Genomic DNA, 19633 nt, shown 5'->3' with positions numbered 1-19633 from the left:
TAATCACCAATGTTATTCAAACAGGATGTGCATGTGATACAGGGAGGTGAGTGCTAAAATCTGTGGTCACGGCTGATTAAATGACACAAGTGGAATTGTTACTCATGCTCCTTAATATCAAGTTTTAAATAAATTAACTGTCTGCAGACTTACCCAACCACATAGGCAGACATGGGCTAAATAAATTCTACTTTCACAGTCTTGAAATGCTAGAACTCAGTCATAGCTAAAGAAGCGTCTGTATAAAAAGATGAATGTGGCCATGCACTGCCTCATTTGAATGGCTGACATCTGTCATGTGAAAACCCACAAAGATTCTGATGATATCAGAGGTGTCAAACTATTTTTTTCTGCCTAAATTTTACTAGAAAGGGTTAATCTGAAAAGGTATAAAGTGGATTCAAATCATTTCCTAAACAAAGTTTATTTTTCCTCCCCTTCCCCTCCCTCAATACATTCCAGAACAATACATTGCCTTCCCCAACACATATTGAAGTTTAAATCATGACCTTTGTGCAGAGATTGCCTTGGCAACCTCAAATTCTCTGCAATGTGAGTTACAATACAGGCAAAGATTTTTAAAAAGGAGGTATAAATATATTTGTACAAATCAGAATTACAAACCTTTACATGAATCATCCTCAATCGGCTGTTTGAAAGCTGTTATGTCACTGAAAGTGCAGAGAAATAAAACCACTTTATCCTGTTCGTTTCTAATTGGAGCAATTTTCACAAAGAACCACACAGGTGTCCCTGAAAGAAATACCAAAAGGTTGGTCAGTAATTTGCATTCTCATTTGAGGGGCGATGGAAGCAAAGACTAGGGAATGAATAGCTACAAATATTAATTCAGCTTTGAAAAAGCTTCATTCCTTCAGGAGCTGGGTTACTATACCATTAATTTCTCTTGTTATTGGAATAAAAACTTTCAAAGTAACTAACTACTCAGTGGGACTTTTTTTCCATTGAAAATAATTTTGTAAATGCAGATCTCTTAAACCTTGTGAAATTATTAGGAAATGGGTTGAAAATCCCTCCTGATCTACAGTAGTAAGTAAGGTACAGAGACCTAAAGACTTACTTTAGACCAGCGGTTCTCAACCTATGGGTTGCGACCCCGGCGGGGGTCGAATGACCAAAACACAGGGTCACCTAAAGCCATCGGAAAATACATATTTATTATACAATACATTTTTAAATGTTTTTCCAATGGCTTTAGGCGACCCCTGTGTTTTGGTCGTTCGACCCACGCTGGGGTCGTGACCCATAGGTTGAGAACCGCTGCTTTAGACCATGTAGTGAACAAGTAAAGAGAGGGGCCAGATGTCTGGTTGGTGGTAGTGCAGTGGATAGAGCATCAATCAACCTGGGATGATGAGGTCCCAGGTTCGAACTCAGAGGTTGCCAGCTTGAGCATGGGGTCACCAGCTTGAGCATGAGATTATCAACATGACCCCATGGTCACTGGCTTGAGCCCAAAGGTCACTGGCTTGAAGCCCGAGGTTGCTAGCTTAAAGCCCAAGTTCACTGGCTTGAGCCCAAATTCACTGGCTTGAGCAAGGGGTCACTAGCTTGGCTTGAGCCCCACATCCATCAAGGCATGTATGAGGATCAATTAATGAACAACCAAGGTTGTTCAATTACAAATTGATGCTTCTCATCTCTTTCCCTTCCTCTCTCTCTTTCTCTGAAAAACAATAAAAGACTAGGGGCCAGATGGGCACTGCCAACATAGCCAGCAGATCATGCAGATTCAAATTTCCCAAAGGGCCCCAGTGTCAAAATCTAGTTTGGGAATCCATCGATTTGGCTCACGTGCTCAATCAACCGTGGACCAGAAACTATACTTCGAAGTCTCTCTCCCTAAAATAAAACCCCAGAAGGTCCCATACAATAGTAAATGACAACACATTAAGAAGGGAAAGAATCACCGCAATGATTCTGCCAGCAGAGGCTCCCCCAGAAAGGGAAGTTTCCAGGTGGATTTGGGTTGTGACTGCATTAGTGCCTTAGGAAGCTGGATGGATGTGTTTCAGCTTCCGATCCTGTTCCTGAGCAGGATAAACGAGCCCGTCCTAAACACTGCCCTAATCTGAAGAAAGAGATGTTAGGCAGGGCTCATCTGACTGACTTCTCTGATATCCACTCAAATATCTATGGCCAAGTATCTACACAAAGTCAGTCTCCAGCTTCCCAAATATAAGGAGGGAAACAAACGAGTGTTTTCTATCTAGAGAGGACATCCACAAGACTGACCGATCAAGTCTGTGACACAAAATTAGATGAGAGACAATGGAGTGATAAGTTCTTCTGTATCTAGTTCTTTTATCCCAGTTCCTGAAACAGCATCTGGCATATAGGAACTTAATAGCTATTTGTTGAATTTTGCATGACTGGGATACTATTTTATATGCTATTTTATAACCATTTTCAATTTAAAATACAATGAATATTTCTCTATTTGTTAAGTATTAGAGAAGCTACCTACATTCCAGGCAGGCACTGGACTTAGTATTTTATTTTAGGAAACAGCAAGCAAATAACTCCCTGAGTCTTGGGGATAGAAATAGATCCCCCAGAGGTCACCTGGATCTCTCTGGCTGCAATCACATCAACCTCTGTACTACACAGCACAGATAGACAGACATCTTTGATTAACACTAGGATTAGCCATTCTAACTTAATAACTAGTTTACATATCCAGCTATGCTGCTTATACTTATGTAAGCATGACTAACCCATATAAAACAGGCAGCAAATATATTAAATGAGAAATGTTCGCCTTTACTCTTAATTATCTATGTGTTCATCCACAGTTAATTTTAATTCCCTGTCCATTTTCCCTTTTCATAATTCTCAGTTGCCAGTTTCTGAGTGCTCTTAGAAGGCAAATGGATTATAATGTCACTAATAAAAATGTGTTTTGAAAGAAAAATCTAGCTCTGGCTGGTGGCTCAGTGGCTAGAGTGCTGGCCCAGTGTATGGATATCCCAGGTTCAATTCCCAGTCAGGGCACTCAGGAGAAGTGACCATCTGCTTCTCCCCCCTTCCCTCTCCCCTTTTTCTCACTCTTCCCCTCTGCAGCCAGTGGCTCGATTGGTTTGAGCTTTGCCCCAGGTGCTGATAGCTCCTTCAGAGCACATCAGCCTTAGGTGCTAAAAACAGCTTGGTACTCAAGCATTAGCCCCAGATGGGGTTGCCAGGTGGATCCCAGTCGGGACATATGCGGGAGTCTGCCTCACTATCTCCCCTCCTCTCACCTAAAAAAAAAAAAAGAAAAGAAAAAAATTCCCCCATACACAAACCATAAATGGCATTCTAAAATCAAGAAAATGTGCCCTCTAGCCTGACCAGGCAGTGGCGCAGTGGATAGAGCATCAAACTGGGATGTGGAGGACCCAGGTTCGAGACCCCAAGGTTGCCAGCTTGAGTGCAGGCTCATCTGGTTTGAGCAAGGCTCACCACTTGAGCCCAAGGTCACTGGCTTGAGCAAGGGATCACTCGGTCTGCTGTAGCCCCCCGGTCAAGGCACATATGAAAAAGCAATCAATGAACAACTAAGGAGCCACAGAAAAGAATTGATGTGCCCTGGCCGGTTGGCTCAGTGGTAGAGCATCGGCCTGGCATGCAGGAGTCCTGGGTTCGATTCCAGCCAGGGCACACAGAAGAAGCACCCATCTGCTTCTCCACCCCCCCCCCCTCTCCTTCCTCTCTGTCTCTCTCTTCCCCTCCCGCAGACAAAGCTCCATTGGAGCAAAGTTGGACCGGGCGCTGAGGATGGCTCCATGGCCTCTGCCTCAGGCGCTAGAATGGCTCTGGTTGCAACTAAGCAATGCCCCAGATGAGCAGAGTATCGCCCCCTGGTGGGCGTGCCGGGTGGATCCCGGGCGGGCGCATGCGGGAGTCTGTCTGACTGCCTCCTGTTTCCAACTTCAGAAAAATAAAAAAAATAAAAAAAGAATTAATGTTTCTCATCTCCCTTCCTGTCTGTCTGTCCCTATCTGTCCCTCTCTCTGACTATATCTCTGTCACCAAAAAAAAAAAAAAAAAGTGGCCTCTAAATTATACACTGTTTTTAAAAAGTTTGTTACTGCTTCTCCCTATCCCCTCTTCAGAAACTATGGGATTTGAAACCATTTTCAACTAAGCAACACAAAACTCAGAAGAAAGCATCACACCAACCCAGCCCACACACCCACAGCTCTCAGATGTATCCTAGCTGGTATTACAAAAATCAAACAAATCAAAAAACTATTTTCATTTTGTTCCAAAGAAAACCTTAAGTGATTTTCTTTTAAGGTGGTAAACCAGAAAGCACTTCTAATTTATCGAACTAATAATAAATTATATGAGAGGCCCACCATTCATGATATCTAACACCTGAAGTCCTATCTGGCTGGAATCCCCGCCCCACCCCCCATCACAGCTGCCACCTATGGGCCTCCCACTTTGCTGGATCAGCTGGGTCCCATGCCTGTGACCATTCAAGCTGGGGCAGGACGGTACAACCTTTATATTCCACATATGACTACTGGGATTGATAACATTAACCCACATCTTCCAGATCATGAGCACCATTATGTTAGTCATGTTGGGAGGCCGTCTTCATTTTACCACAGTTCAAAATCATCATGAACTCTCTCCATTTCAATAGTTCAGACTGTTTAAAGCTGAGTGCTTCTCTCCACTAAACTGTGCCCATTGCTTGCTTCCTGGAATGTTTCCCTGTTAAACTCATGCTACTCTGATCATCCCTTTTTGGTATCTAAATATGTATCTTATACCAAAAATTCATATAGTTGGTATGTATTGCCTTAGAGTTCACCTCAAGCTGATCATTTGGACTTGTTGAAAGAAGGAATCTCTTTTTCCCTGATCTGGTGTTTCCCTAGAGAGGGACATTTTTCCATGCAACACTCTGGGCCTCTTTTCTGTATTGGAAATTTGGGGACAAGAATTGGAAATGTACAGCTCCACCACTTCTCTCTGTCTCCTTTCTTAGAGATGAGCCTGCATTCTGCTCTGCTCTTCAGTTCTATAAATGTTAGGGGAGAGGTCAAAGGGCAGGGAGGATGGCCATTAAGAGAACTGAAGTTCTCCTGTGCTACTTGGGATGGGTAGGTAAGTGTCTCTGATTCAAGATTCACTTTTAAAAACTGCTGATCTAAAGGGGATGAGAGGATGGAATCAGAGAAGGGAAAGAGATTGGTGAAATTATATATACATAACATAGTGTTATAGAGAGCAGGACAGCAAATCCTGGAGGGAGGGAGGAGGGCATTGGGGGGAGGGGGGCAAGGGGGATGTTGAAGGGAATATGGGGGTGGGGGGATGTATTCAGTGGGATACTTGATTCTGTGTAAACACAATAAATTAAAATTAATTAAAAAAAACTACTGATCTAGAAAAATAGTTATTTTACCTGCAAAAAAATGGGCTTATTTGGGAATAGCAAAGAATTATAATTCCAGACATGCAAACTATGACAAAAGGAGAAAATGTTCCTTTATAGGGGAAAGAAGGAAAGAGTCGAGAAGGGCATTTACAAACACGGTCCACTGGAGGAAACGGGGAGTTCCAAGTGTAACGCTTTTCACTGGTGGAGTTATTCACAGGGCTGAGCTGTTGCCAGGCAAGGAGAAAGTCTTCCTCCTGCTGGGGTAGTAAAGTAAAAGCATATTCCTGTTGGAGATGCAAGGCATGGGTCGCTTCCTGTCTGGGGTAATTGATGATGAAGTGATAGGCCGTGAGAGCTCACCTACAGGCCCTCCCAACTCCATTTTTGCTGAGGTTTTCTTTATTTTCACAAAACTCACTCGCCCATAGATATGAACTACATTTCCCAGGATCAGCTTTACTGGTCATAAAGGTGATTGTTTAACCTCCATTTGCCGGATGCCTGCATCTCTCTCAGTTCTGCTCACAAGCAGGGAAAGACGATACTATTGTATGTAATGGCCTCCTTCAAACCTTAACAACTGAGGACTACTTTTTAAAATAGATCATAATCCACTCCAAGGAAATCTGATCTAGTTTCTGACTTATCATCCTGCACCCCACATTACAATGGCACTTAGTGCATAGGGTCAATTTGGCCCTTATATTGCTCAACTCCAAGAGCTGCCACCCTGGAGTGGTGGAACTCAACAACCTTGGCAGGGTAGGGAGGTGTTCCAGAAAGGCTTGCCGAGTTTCCAAGTAATAAATTCTGCTTCCGGTGTCTTCACAGTCACTCAGACCAGCCTCCCTCCCAAATTATCACTACCCGAACAATCTAGAAAAGCAAGTAGAATGGGCTGAAATCGTTACTTCTGAAGTTCTTCAGAAAGAAAACATAGCCCCTCTTAGCTGTCACAAACCAGCTTTTCCTCTTAAAAGCAAAGCATTTTTAACTAACGAAATACTGCTCAAAGTTTCAATGTATTAAACAGTTGCTCCAAGCCTGACCAGGTGGTGGTGCAGTGGATAGCACGTTGGACTGGGATGCTGAGGACCCAGGTTTGAAACCCCAGGGTCTCCAGCTTGAGTGTGGGATCATAGACATGACCTCATGGTCGCTGGCTTGAGCCTAAGGTCACTGGCTTGATTGAGCAAGGGGTCACTGGCTTGGCTTGAACCCCCCCCCCTTCCATCCCATCAAGGCATGTATGATAATCAATCAATGAATTAAAGTGCCACAACTATGAATTGATGTTTCTCATCTCTCTCCCTGTCTGTCTGTCTGTCTGTCCCTGTCTGTACTTGCCCCCTTAAAAAGAAAAAAGACAGAAACAATTCTTTCTGCTTCAGGTAAATATGAACCATCCCAGTTTCCTTGCCACCCCTCCGGGTGATCTCAGAGATAAGCCCAAGCCCTTCAGCTCCAGCCAGATATAGATCTTCCCAGAGGGAGAGGCTAGGGCAGTTGGCCTCCAGGGATCTCTCCTGGAGCCCAGATTCTGCAGCAGAATCCATTTCATCAAAATACAAGAAAGAAAATAAATATTTACATACACACACAGAATTGGGAAGAGGAGTTTAAAATTTCACCCCCTCATCCAAGTAACTCTAGTGGGAAAAACAAGAAAAGGAAGTATTTGATGTCCAGCTTCTGCGAAAAAGACAAAGGGCCAATGACAAATGTACCAAAGGAAGATCAATACACAAATCCAGGAGAAACACCGTATCTGACGATCCTACTGAGAGCAAAGGCTGCTGTTACCAGGAGAGCAGCCCTTTTCTGGCCGAGGACGCCCAGTGGAGGGGCAGTTCTGGTCTGGCTCCTCCTTCTGGTCACTCTGTGATTCTCATGTGCAGCTTCCTGGGGTAATGTAGTAATGCCCCTGACAATGTAGCCTTGCTATGGGGTTTCTCAACCCCAGCAGTCAGACAACAAAACAAGGCTCAGATATATGAGAACATTTTGGGCCTCCATCAGTCTTCTCCCTACCCTGGGCCCCCTCTCAGGCACTCTCTGTAACCAGGAGGCCAGGCCACATTGAACAGAGGCAACAGAATTGACCAAGCCACTGTGATTGGCTCTTAGGAAGGGTTGCATGTGCTGGGCCATTCAGATAGGTCCAGAGATTGGACTAGGGAATGGCAATCTGCCGCAGGAAACAGACCAGTTGGTCTGCAATCAACCTCATTAAGACAAATGACTAGGGCAGAAAGGATAAGACAGCACCAGGGGGACACAGTGGCCACTGGCCAGTAGAACTGATTTGGAATCCCGAGCCCTGGGTTTGAGACCTATGTTTACTGTGTGGTTTGGCCATGTCACTTGAACTTCCCTAAGAATCAGTTTTCTCATTTGTAAAATGAGAATAATAGACCTACTTAAGATTAAGTAAAAATATACATTCGTCTGAGGCCTGGGTATTTAAAACTATTACTTTCCTTCTTCCTTCCTTTTAACTTCTTCACCTATAAGACTGAAATGCTCATTCTCACCTCATAGGGTTGTCTGAATAACTTCAAAAGAGAATGTATCTCATGGTGTTTAATGAACCTCTGAAGCTGCCTCCACTTGTTCTGAAGGAAGAGGGACAATCTCAACTGTAACAAAGGGGAAAGCTAAAAAAATCTATGCTTAAAGCTCAGCGTAATGAAAGTTTGATTAAAGAGAAAAAAAGCAAATCCAAAATAAGCAGTTACACTGTTCATAGATAGGAAGATTTCATTTTGTAAGATGTTAGACCTCCCCATTTAACATGTACATTCAATGAAATTTCAGTCAGAATTTCAATTGTTCTTTTTTCCTTTGTTTTTCTTGGAGCTTGATAGAACCAAAATTCAATTCAAATTGAAAAATAAAGGTAGAAGCATGGCCAAAAATTTTTTGAAAATTTTCAAAAAGAAAATGACAGGAAGTACCTAGTACAGTGATTAAGAGCCATTGGCACTGGCCCTAAAACAAGCAACAGTAGAAATAATTATATCAATGATTGAGTGCTTACAGGGAGGCCAAGCCTGGACACATTACAGTGTACTTCCTACAAGTCAGTGAGCCGAAACTGCTACTAAGACATCATTCCCATTTTAAATATGGGGAAGACCAGTGAGAAAGCACTTTTAACCAAAATTACCGTATTTCCCCATGTATAAGACGCTCCCATGTATAAAATGCACCTTAATTTTGGGGCCCGAAATTTGAAAAATATATATATTACATAAAGTTATTGAACTCAGGTTTTATTCATCATAAAATTCATACAACTCCTCATCTGTGTGAAAAAGAAGGGAATGCAAGTAAAAAAATCTACAACCACTGTATAAGACACACTCAGTTTTTAGACCCCAAATTTTTTGGTAAAGGGTGCATCTTATACATGGGGAAATACGGTACATAGCCATTAAGTTACAAAAGGGTTCCTGGAAAAGGACAGGAGAGAAACAAACCCATGAATGTGTGAAAACTTAGCATATAAAGAGATAAGGGCATTTCAAATTGGAAGGAAAGAGCTGGATTCTTTAAAGAAATGGTACATAAATCCCTCCTTATTTGTGGTTTCACTTTCTACAGTTTCAGTTACCTGCGGTCGATCGCAGTACAAAAATATTTAATGGCAAAGTCTAGAAATAAACAATTCATAAGTTTAAAATTTCACACCGTTCTGAATAGCACTATGAATTCGTGCACTATACCCAGCAGGATAGTGAGATCTTGCGAGGTCCTACTCTGTTGCTGGGGAAATGAACCCTCAGCGTCTCCACTTTGCATATGCTCTTCATCCGCTAGTCACTTGGTAGCTGCCTCCGTAATCAAATCGATTGTTGTGATAACGCAGTGCTTGTGCACACGGAACCCTTATTTTACTTAATAATGGCTCGGATGTGCAAAACTGCTGATGCTGGCAATTCAGACGTGCCAATGAGAAGCTGTCAAGCACTTCCTTTAAACAAAAAGGTGTGTATGCAGGGGTGGCATTCAGCCGGTTCACACCGGTTCGGCAGAACTGATACCTAAGTTTTTGTTGAGTTCAGTGAACCAGTTGTTAAAATGGAACTTGTAATCAGGGCTCTCTCTAAGGTGAGTGCCTGGGCAGCAGTCCAATGTAAAAATCACAAATTGACATTCCTTACTCTTTTTTAACGTTCGTCTGCACAACAGCGTATTCTAAGTGCCCATAGTAACGTTCATTCTGTCCAAAGGTGAAAAAAAAAATTGCTAGTGAGGATACCAATCAAGAAAAAATATGGAAATATCTTAAATAACAGTTTTATTGTTTTTTGTCAGGTATTATTTAATATTTTTTCATTAATATTTTAAAACTCTTTCTTATAACAATCTAGTTTCGTGTGCCTCTTTTATTGTTATTTAAGTATTAAGTGCGTGAAATAATAAACTACCTTTCAGTGTCTTTTGTTATACTTAAAATGGTCATTAGGGCAGAGAGCTGGTTGTTAAATTATTTGAATCCCACCACAGTACGTATATATACAGAAAAAACAGTGTATCTAGGGTTTGGTACCATCCAGGGTTTCAGACATCCACAGAGGGTCTTGGAATGTACCCCGTGGATAAGGGGGTACAACTGTACTGAGACCACTGAATAAACAATGTGGAAAGTAAATTAAGTTAGATTGCTATGTCGCACACATATAAAAATAAATTCCAAATGGTTAATGTTCTAAATACTCTAACATAGCTATAAAAGTACCAGAGGAAAAATGGAAGAATATTTTTATTATATAGGTAAGGAGAAGAGCTTCCTAAACATTATGCAAAGCCCAGAAATACAAAGAAAAACACTGACATAAAAACTTTGTATTTCTCTATATATGTTTAAAAGTCTCTAATTTTTTTTAAAAAAAGCTTAAAAGAAAAAGTAATTTTCATTATGTGTGTGATTTAGGATCAATTTCTCTTGATATAAGCAGCTCCTCGCACTGGATAAGTAAAAGACAATCCATTAGGAAAATAGGCAAAATATGATTGTTTTCCCATTAGATTTGTCTCCACAACTAGATTGTAACCTTCTCAAAGGCAGAGTCAGTTTCCTGTATCTGGATCTCTTTGGCTCCAACACAGGCCTACAGTAGGTGATTAGTAAGCTCTTGGCCAACAGCTTCTTCTTGCTGGCTTGGCAGAACGCTATGAGATATGTCTTTCCCGGCTCCTCTGATGAAGAAGCTGACCCAGAGTTCCCAAACACAGGCCACCAACCTCACTACAAGTTACAGAGATGGGCACGTGCTGGTCACATGCTCAGAGGGTACTGCCTTCACTCAGGGCTGATACTCCTTGATTTTCTTGTTTGAAAAATGGAAAAAGTAACTAACACAAGAGTGACTGCCTAAATATTGACTGAATGAGTTTATTAATGACAACTATCATTATGTAAGAACATTTTGGCCAGGCTGGTTGGCTCAGTGGTAGAGCGTCAGCCCAGCATGTGAATGTCCCAGGTTCAATTCCTGCTCAGGGCACAGAGGAGAAGCACCATCTGCTTCTCTACCTCTCTACTTCTCACTTCTCTCTCTCTCTCTCTCTCTCTCTCTCTCTCTCTCTCTGTCTCTTCCCCTCCTGTAGCCATGGCTCAATTGGAGCAAGTTGGCCCCAGGAGCTCAGGATGGCTCCATGACCTCTGCCTCAGGCACTAAGAAGACCTTTGAGCTAAACAATAGAGCAACACCCCAGATAAGCAGAGCATCACCCCCTAGTGGGTTTGTTGGGTAGATCTCAGTCAAGGTGCATGAGGGAGTCTGTCTCTGACTCCCTTCCTCTCACTGAATAAAAAAAAAAAAAAGGAAAAAAAATTTTCTAGCATACTGAGAATGAGTTAAGTAACAACACAAAATATATAGCACTACCAAAATGCCCAGGTTTATTGGTCAGACTAACCAATTGAAATAACCCTGTCAAATAATCCATCCTTCATGAGAAGTGTTCTATATACTCATTCCAAAGCACACATGAAGCCTCCTACTACTAACTCCCCCAAAGATTAGATAAACATTAATGCTTATCAATAGAAGGTCCTTTCCACAAAGTCATCCTTTAAATACTAAAGAATGGGAGAAGGGAAGAATCAAAACAATTCATTAAAAGCTTATAAAAAAAATCAATAAGAAAACCACTAGAATTAAATAGACTATATGGGCAAAGTATCAGAACAATTAACATCAAAGGATAATTTTAAATAGGCAGTAAATAAAAAAATATTCAGTCTCACTAGCATTAAAAATACTTATTAAACAAAAAAAATTGTAAGCAATTCAATAATTTAAGTTATACTTTTCAATGCTGGTGCGGTGCAAGGAGTCAGATGTTTGCAATCTTCAAGTGAACTTAGAAATGGTTTTAATTCCCTGGAATGCTACTCGGCAAAATGTCTCAGAAACCTTAGTTCACAGTCTTTGACACAGTAACACTGTACTCAATTACTAGGAAATATTTCCTAATGTTCACAAAATACCTTTGCACAATTCACATTCTATTTAATACAGAAAAACTAGAGGCTTATAAATATTCAACAATAGAGGAAGTATTAATAAAATTCTTTCTAAATGATGTTTATGGGGAATTTTAATGATAGGAAAATTTTTGTGATAAAGATTAGATAATTGTATGATTCCAAACTGCATATACATCAAAATATCAATTATGTAACATGTACAGGCAAACACTGGAAGGAAACACACCAAAAAGTTGTTATAGTACTACTATTCCTGAGTCTTTGACTCCTTTGGGTGATTGCTTTTCTTTTTTATACCTAAATGTATTTTCTATAGTAAAAATGCATTAATTTAAAAATGAGAGAGAAAAATAAACACTCTTTTAAACGATGACATTTCACATTTTTAAAATCTCAAAGAAGGTGACTTTCCCCCACGGGACTCTATACCGCTTTAACAAGCTGCAAGTTTCCACCTAACGAACCTCAAAGTTTGACAGTAGAAGCACAATCTGCCTCCTCCTTCCACTCTTCCTATCCATGTCCGTTCGGTCTGCTCTTCCAGGCACCATCCATTGGTCTAGCCCCACACTGCTCACGCCCAGGCTCCGTGCCCTCACTCTGAATTCCACATTTTGCTTTCACTCATCTGTTCCTCGGTGACCATCAAATTCCTCTCAAAGTCACTAAAACAAACCTTTGCTGAGCACCTCCTCCAGGCTGGGTTCTGCCAGATGGGGAGTTCTTAACAGTAAAATGGTGCTTCCCACTTCCGGGGCACAGCCTGGAGCTGGGTAAACTGAGGGAAGGGCCTGTCAGTGGGCAGCACTGACAAAGTCCTACACTCAGCCTCCTCCCTCTGCCCCTCCACCCTGACATCTCACCATCGCAACTGCCTCTTCCCCTGAGCAGACCACGCTCAATCCTGTCACCGGGGTGATTCCTAACGGGCTCCAACCCCCAGTCTCCAGCACCCCACTCCATCTCCACACTCTACTGAAATCATCTTTCTAAAACGGAAATCGGACTATCTCCTTAACTCTGCTTAAAGCCTCTCAATGCCCCTCACCCCCCCCCCCCTTCTCCCACCACTGCTGCCCTTAAGACAAATTCAGAACTCGACCGTGGCTGTGTTACGGGCCCTTACTAACCTCGCAGCCTCCTTGGTCGCCCTCGTTGACACATATTTCTATGGAATTACTCCATGAGTTTTGGTGGAGCACTTTCTATGTGTCGGGCGCTATGCTGGGTGCGGGGGATTGGCCATGAAGAAAGACAAACCTTAGGCCTGGAAGCCAGTCTGCACTTGAGCTGCCTTCCGTCCTGGTTACTCAGAGTGTGACACGTGGGCCAGCAGCATCGCCACGGTCTGGGAGCAGACTCTCTGCCCTTCCCCCCGGACCTACAGGATGGATTCCAGCGTGTCCAGGTCTGAGAAGTCCTGCTTTGTGTCTCTTGAAGCCTCAATGCTCACTCTCACCAGCTGCCTCCCCACAGGCATTCCAACAACCTGGGGTACTTACTCCTTGCCCTTCTCTCTGCCTGACTCCCACATAGCCTTCAGTTTCTGCATGGACTTCCTATCTGCCAGGAAGACTTCCTTCCCTGACCTCCTAAGTTAAGTGACTCCCCTATGTGGTGTCACCATCAAAACACTATGGCTTTGTCCCGTTGATGGTGCCCTGACTCTTGCACACGCTATATGCGTAGAAGCTACATGTGTCTTTCTGAAACCACATCCCCAGGAGCAAGCCTGATGTCTGACATGGTGGCTCAATTAAAAGCTATTGAGAAAAGCATAGCATCTAGTGCAACTGCTATAAAAATTACAGGCTTAACGAATAATTTCAAGTTTCTAAATTCCTCAGAAGAAGGTAGGATTTGGAGGAGTCGGGGCGGGGTGTGTGTGTGTGTGTGTGTGAGCAGTTTCCTGGGAAGAAATCAACAGGATCTGCATCAAATTTGTGCTCTGTGTTGTGTTGAGGCTTAGGCTGTATGGAGCCCCTGCTAGCCCAGTAGACATTTGTGTGCACATTAGAAAGAGAAACTCCTCCCTCAGCACAGAGGCCAGGGGGGCACAGAGGACTTAAGCAAACCATAAGCTGGCTTCCAGTTGCCCCCTCTGTAGGGTATCACCTGCGCCACCATATGTGGTGGCCCTGCCTTGCACCCACAGTGACACCGTCCCAGTCTAGGAAGAGTGGCCATGAGCAAGCACTGGAAACCATGCCCTGCTCTGCATGACCTCGAGTGAGGAATTAAACTATTTAACTTCTTATACAATGGAGCTAAATAATACCAACCACGCCTACTTCATAGGACTTCGAGAATCAATATTTTAAAACAGAGAGGAGTCATGCCTCCCACAGAGTTTATTCCCTAAAGTCAAAGGGTACAGTAAAAACTGCATATGACCACAATCACCCTTGAAAATGCCTTACTTAACCCATAAGGTCTAGAGCCCTGTGCCCAAGCTGACCTGCATCTCAGTAAGCTCACCTCGGTCAGTCTCCAGGGAGGAGATGCTGGTTCTCAGTAGAACTCAGGCGAAGTACCTGGCGTACATGCAGAGGCGATGTCTACCTGAAGGACAGAACTTCATACACCAGATCACCTTCAGTGCGGTGCGCTACAGTATGAGAACTTCAGCCCTGGAGCAGCGGAGGGAAGGGCCAGTTCCCTTTTCCTGTCTGCCGCTCACTGGGGGCACCTGCTCGCTCCAGGCGATGGCAAGTGAAATCACTAACTCAATTTAATTTATATTTCCTTCTCTCTCCCTTGTGTGTCAAACTCACACAATTGAATCTGAGCAAGATAAATGAAGCTCGGAAACAAAATATAAATGCAAAAACTCTTTTGGCGATACACCTACCCGATCAGTATTCTGTGTCATGAGAAAATCCACACTGTTCAGTACACAGAGCTGCCAGTGTGGAAAGCCTTTCACTTGCTCCATCAACTGGGCACAGGTGTGGAGACTGGTCACTGCCGGCGAGCTCCTGGTCAGAGCTGTTGCTTTGAGTTGTGTCCCCACAGTGGAAGGACTGGCCTTCCCTTGTGCCTTTCTCTGCATTCCCTGTATGCTGACTAGCGGGCTAGGTAGCTAGACCTTCCGGCTGAGGGAGCGAGATGGAGCAACACCTCTTAACATGAAAGCGGCAGGCCCACCCCTCTTGGTTTGTGGGTGCCCAGAGCTGATCTCCCAGACCAGCACCTGCACAGGCCCCCAAGCAAACAGTCCTCTCAGTTGCCTGCTCCAACATGCCACACTGAAAGAAGTCCCAGCTCCTTCCAGGTAGAAGCAGCCTGCTTTCCAAAGCAGAACGTATCATGTGAACACCACCAAAATAAACACTTGTCCTCATGCACCATCAGGGCCGCTCTGGATATGTTCTATTGAACCTATGACTTACCATTCAGTTCCACATGTAAAGAACAGGATTCTTTTTTTTTTTTTTTTTTAAATTTTAGAGAAAGAAGGGAGGGGAGAGAAAGAGAAACATCAACTTGTTCCACTTATTTATCCATTCACTGGTTGATTCCTGTATGTGCCCTGACCCAGGATGGAACCCACAATGTTGGTATATCGGGACGACACTCTAACCAACTGAGCTACCCAGCCAGGGCTTAAAGAACAGACCCTTTAAAAACAAAACAGCGTTTTTAGAAACAAAGCACTATGCGACACCTCCGCCGCCCTCCTACGGCTGTAGGCCCCCCTTCCATACTTCTAATACAGCAAATCTCCGTTCTCTTGAGAGGAAAGCCGGCTTTATCCTTGTGCATGGTGACTGACCCAAAACTTCTTTAGCATCCTTTGCGGAAGTAATTGTAGCCAAAACAAATACAAATTAACAATGCATGGTGACTATTAATACTGTCTATAATGGAAAGCTGAGGTCACCAGGAAAGCAGAATTTTATTCAGAAACGCTTAGTTGGGCACCTGCTGGTATTACCCGCTGTGCTAAGTGCTGTGGAAGACAGATACAAAGATGAACTGCACGGTTTCTGTTCCGTCACTTCCCTTCCCCCCCAAAGTATAAAGTCTGCCAGGGCCTTAAGCTGGCAATTCACTATAAGTAAGCCAAGAGAAAAAAAAAGAAACAAAGAAAGAAAAGAAAAACCTAACTCTTGGCAGAAAAGAAATCAAGAAGTCTTGACTGGTTAGTGACAAGTTCATATGTGCCTGTAAGAAACACTGACTCATCAATCCATACCATTTTCCCCAACACACACAATGGCTCCAAGTAACAACATTTAGCTGATGGGACAGAAGAAAATCCAGGACAGTAACAGAGGAAGAGAAGCTATTTCACTACACCGAGCACATGAAGACAGGGTTCAGAATGGTCTGAATACTCACTGTTCTTCTTGTACATCAAAATTTCAAAGGAATTCATCTCATAGTTCTCAAATGTTTGCCGCACCTTTTCAATTGTATCTTTATCAGTCAGCTCCCCATACATAAAACTGCAAATCAACCAAAGATCTCAAGTTAGATTAGCAAATGTTTATTATTCTACCAGCATATGTTACATATGTGTTCTATACCTAGTGCTGTGCTAGGTACAATGAACACCCCCCCACCCCACCCCACCCCACACACAATGGAATCATTTGATCAAAAATGATTTACTAATGCAACTGTGATCAAGACTCCATCACTGTCCCCCAAAATAAACAGTCTGATAAGAGAGACACATTGGAAAATAAAAGAGCAAGAATCAGTATGGCCAGCACATAAGGAATTACAGAACACTGTCTGAGTGCTCAGAGAAGGCTTCCCATGAGTAAGGACAAGTGAGGTCCAAAGAGCAGGTAGATATTAGCAAGAAAAAACACTCCAGGCAAATGCTAAGCACGTGCAAAGGCACCGAGGTGAGCGTGAGGTTAATTCTGAAACTGAATACAGTTCCGTTCAATATGACTGGAATATAGACAATGAGGGAAAGTTTGAAACAGGTGACAGAGAGAGGTAAGCACAGGCCAGGGCATGGAGGAGAGCATGTGAGTAACGTAAACTATTCTGAAGGACTCCTCAGAAAAGTGCAGAGGAAATCCGGAGCACAGACTTTTCTTCTTCTAATTCCCAATAAAATAAGCAAACGTTTAGAAAAAAAAATCACAAAACATTCATTCACTGAACAAGGAAAGGGGTACAATTTGATGCTCTAAACATCAAGACAGAGCTAAAGAGCCAGAAGATTCAGCCACTAGTCTGTGTAGCTTTTTTTCCTACCCTCTGCTCTCCCTAAAAGGGGAGAGGGTTCTTTGGGTTAAAAAAAATTGAGATGATAAAATCCTACAAATTCTTACTCCCTACTAACTACAGGGATAAAGCAGCAGCATGGGAAATATCGGAGACAACCTCTGGAGGGTAGGAGCTCCTGCCTTCTAGTAATGGTTCTTGGCACAGAGAGAAAATCTGCCAGAACTGTTCATTTTCCTGGGCCACCTGAGAATGGTCTAAAGAACAGGGTTGTCCCTCTAGAACAGGGTACACCCCAGCTAGGCAGGGCGAGCCACCGCACAGGACATTAAAATGAAAGGAGAAAAGCCATCTCTCAGTGGAGCTAGAAAAGCTGGTCCTCTGGCAAAAGTTCCCCAAGGGTCCAGCCAGCACCTGACCTGCCCACCCCAGGCCTTCAGGCAACAATAACAAAGACAGCAACACTTAGCCCTCAAGTCTTAGGTACCGTAGAAGCAGTGGCAGGGATTCCTAAACAACACACTCCTCATCTTCTAAAATTGTGCATGCCAAAGGCAATCTAACTCATTCCTGGTGACTTGAATCCCAGAGCCATAGAATTTCAGAGCTATGAAGAACCTCTCTGGAGTGCAATTCCTGCACCATCAAGTCAAGCGTCATGCTTAGCTTGGTACAGGAACAGTCTTGGGCGTACTGCAGGCTTCTGACTTCCAGCTGCCTGTAAGAAAAGTGTCCCAGCTGTGCACTTTCTGAATTCTGTGTCACTTTTATTATTACGTTCCTTCCCAGCCCACTGAGAGCTGTTATTATTGGTGCCTACACTATTCCTAGCTCTTGTAGTAGTCTGCCTTCAGGCTGTGCTCTTTCTTTGTCTATAAACCAGGAAAAGAGAAAACTGAGCTTGTTGACTTATCTTTAAAAAGAAGAATAGATCAAGACTAAATTAGCTCTGCCAAGAACAGGAGATTTTCTCCCAGGAGGTAAAAACTTCAGCTTTTTATTTAGCCGTTGTTTGGAGGCCTTTTTGCTTCCTCCCATGTTCTTGGAGTTAATTTGCCAAATAGGTGATCCCCATCAAAGTAATGTGGTGCCATAAATGCCGGCAATTTCCTTCACTGGTGAGACAAATGTCTGTAAAATGGAATCCTCAAATAAAAGCCTTGGTAATGACACCCAGTTTTCATTCTCTTATGTACTATTAAAGCTGTGCTGTAAGATTCCTTTTCTTGGACATTAGATGTCAGATGCCTGCAATGCAAGAACTAAGCAAAAGAGGCCCCTGAGGGATGAGGAATTCGGCTAGCACGAGGTAGCTTTACTTTATTTCTAGAGTACAGACAGCTTTGAGAATTAAATGAGCTTCTTAGAACTGTATGTAAAGGAAGAGTCAGCTAAGTAAGGGAATTTATGTAAATTTCTGATTATAGCCGATAAGAAGCAACAAAGGTGGCCCTGGCCAGTTGACTCAGTGGTAGAATTTTGACCTGCAGTGTGGAAGTCCCGGGTTCAATTCCCAGTCAGAGCACACAGGAGAAGTGACCATCTGCTTCTCCTCCCATCTCCCTATTTCTTCTTTCTCTCCCTATCTCCCCCCCACCCCCCATCATCCTGCAGCTCTGGCTCAATTGATTCTAGTGTGTTGGCTCCAGGCCCTGAGGATGGCTCTGTAGAGCCTCCACCTCAAGCACTAAAAATAGCTCAGTTGTGAGCATGGCCCCAGACGGGCTGAGCATCAGCCCCAGATGGGGGTGTGGGAGGTAGATCTCGGTCAGGGTGCATGCGGAAGTCTATCTCCTCTCCTCTCACTTAAATAAAATAAAATAAAATAATAATAATAAAAAGAAGATAAGGAAAAGCTGCTCAAGTCCCACTAAAAATGAAGCAAACTGCCTCACTTTGTCCTGATTGTATATGTGCATATGTAGATGCAGATCTAGACATAGCCGTCTAAGAGGATAAAAGCATACCAGGATGTGAGAATTCTGCTTTATTACTTAAGAATCATCATTTTTAAACCTTTGAGCACTAGGCAGGGGGATCTTAAATTTTCTATTTCCCAGTCCCTAAAACCCAAACTTTAAGAAAATAATAACACTTTGGAAACATTTCATAATCTCCACCAAACTAGTTAATTGGCAGACTTAATACCATGAAAATGCACCTCCTGAAAACTGAAGATGATGTATGGGTCACACAGGTTTTTCCACAGCTCATAGGTGAGTTTCATTCTGGATTTGGAAAGATTAGGGAAATCGTTCCACTTCATGCAAACACAGTGAAGACAGAAGACTCAGAAGAAGGAGGGGAGTGAGAAGAGCCAAAGGTTGTGCGGAGATCAAGACCTTGCCAGGGCACTGCAGGAAACGGCCAGCAGGGGGCAGGCTCCGTGTTCCACTAAACACCTTGAAGATGCTTTAAAAGAGCTGTTCTAACACCACTGCCCCAGGCTGCGGCTTGATTAGTAACCCTGCCAAATATACAAGCTACATTTGCCTCTGACTTTGAGTTAGGGATCAGAGAGAGATGTAACACGATTAAGAAAG

At 43.1% G+C, this 19633-nt stretch overlaps 1 protein-coding gene across 2 annotated transcripts in view; it reads right to left on the bottom strand.

The window, feature by feature from the left end:
• The window catches only part of KCNH1 (potassium voltage-gated channel subfamily H member 1), a 334319-nt gene that overhangs the window by 275906 nt on the left and 38780 nt on the right, over nt 1–19633 (bottom strand). For both annotated transcript variants that reach the window (XM_066366052.1, XM_066366053.1), the window contains exons 3-4: nt 16245–16351; nt 625–753 (exon numbers count right to left, since the gene is read on the bottom strand). In XM_066366052.1, the coding sequence (XP_066222149.1) occupies nt 625–753; nt 16245–16351 (236 nt within the window). The remainder of the gene's footprint in view (nt 1–624; nt 754–16244; nt 16352–19633) is intronic.

This window comes from Saccopteryx leptura, chromosome 2 (genome assembly GCF_036850995.1).
Source record: "Saccopteryx leptura isolate mSacLep1 chromosome 2, mSacLep1_pri_phased_curated, whole genome shotgun sequence".
NCBI classification, from domain to species: Eukaryota; Metazoa; Chordata; class Mammalia; order Chiroptera; family Emballonuridae; genus Saccopteryx; species Saccopteryx leptura.
This window is presented reverse-complemented; position numbering and strand designations above follow the sequence as displayed.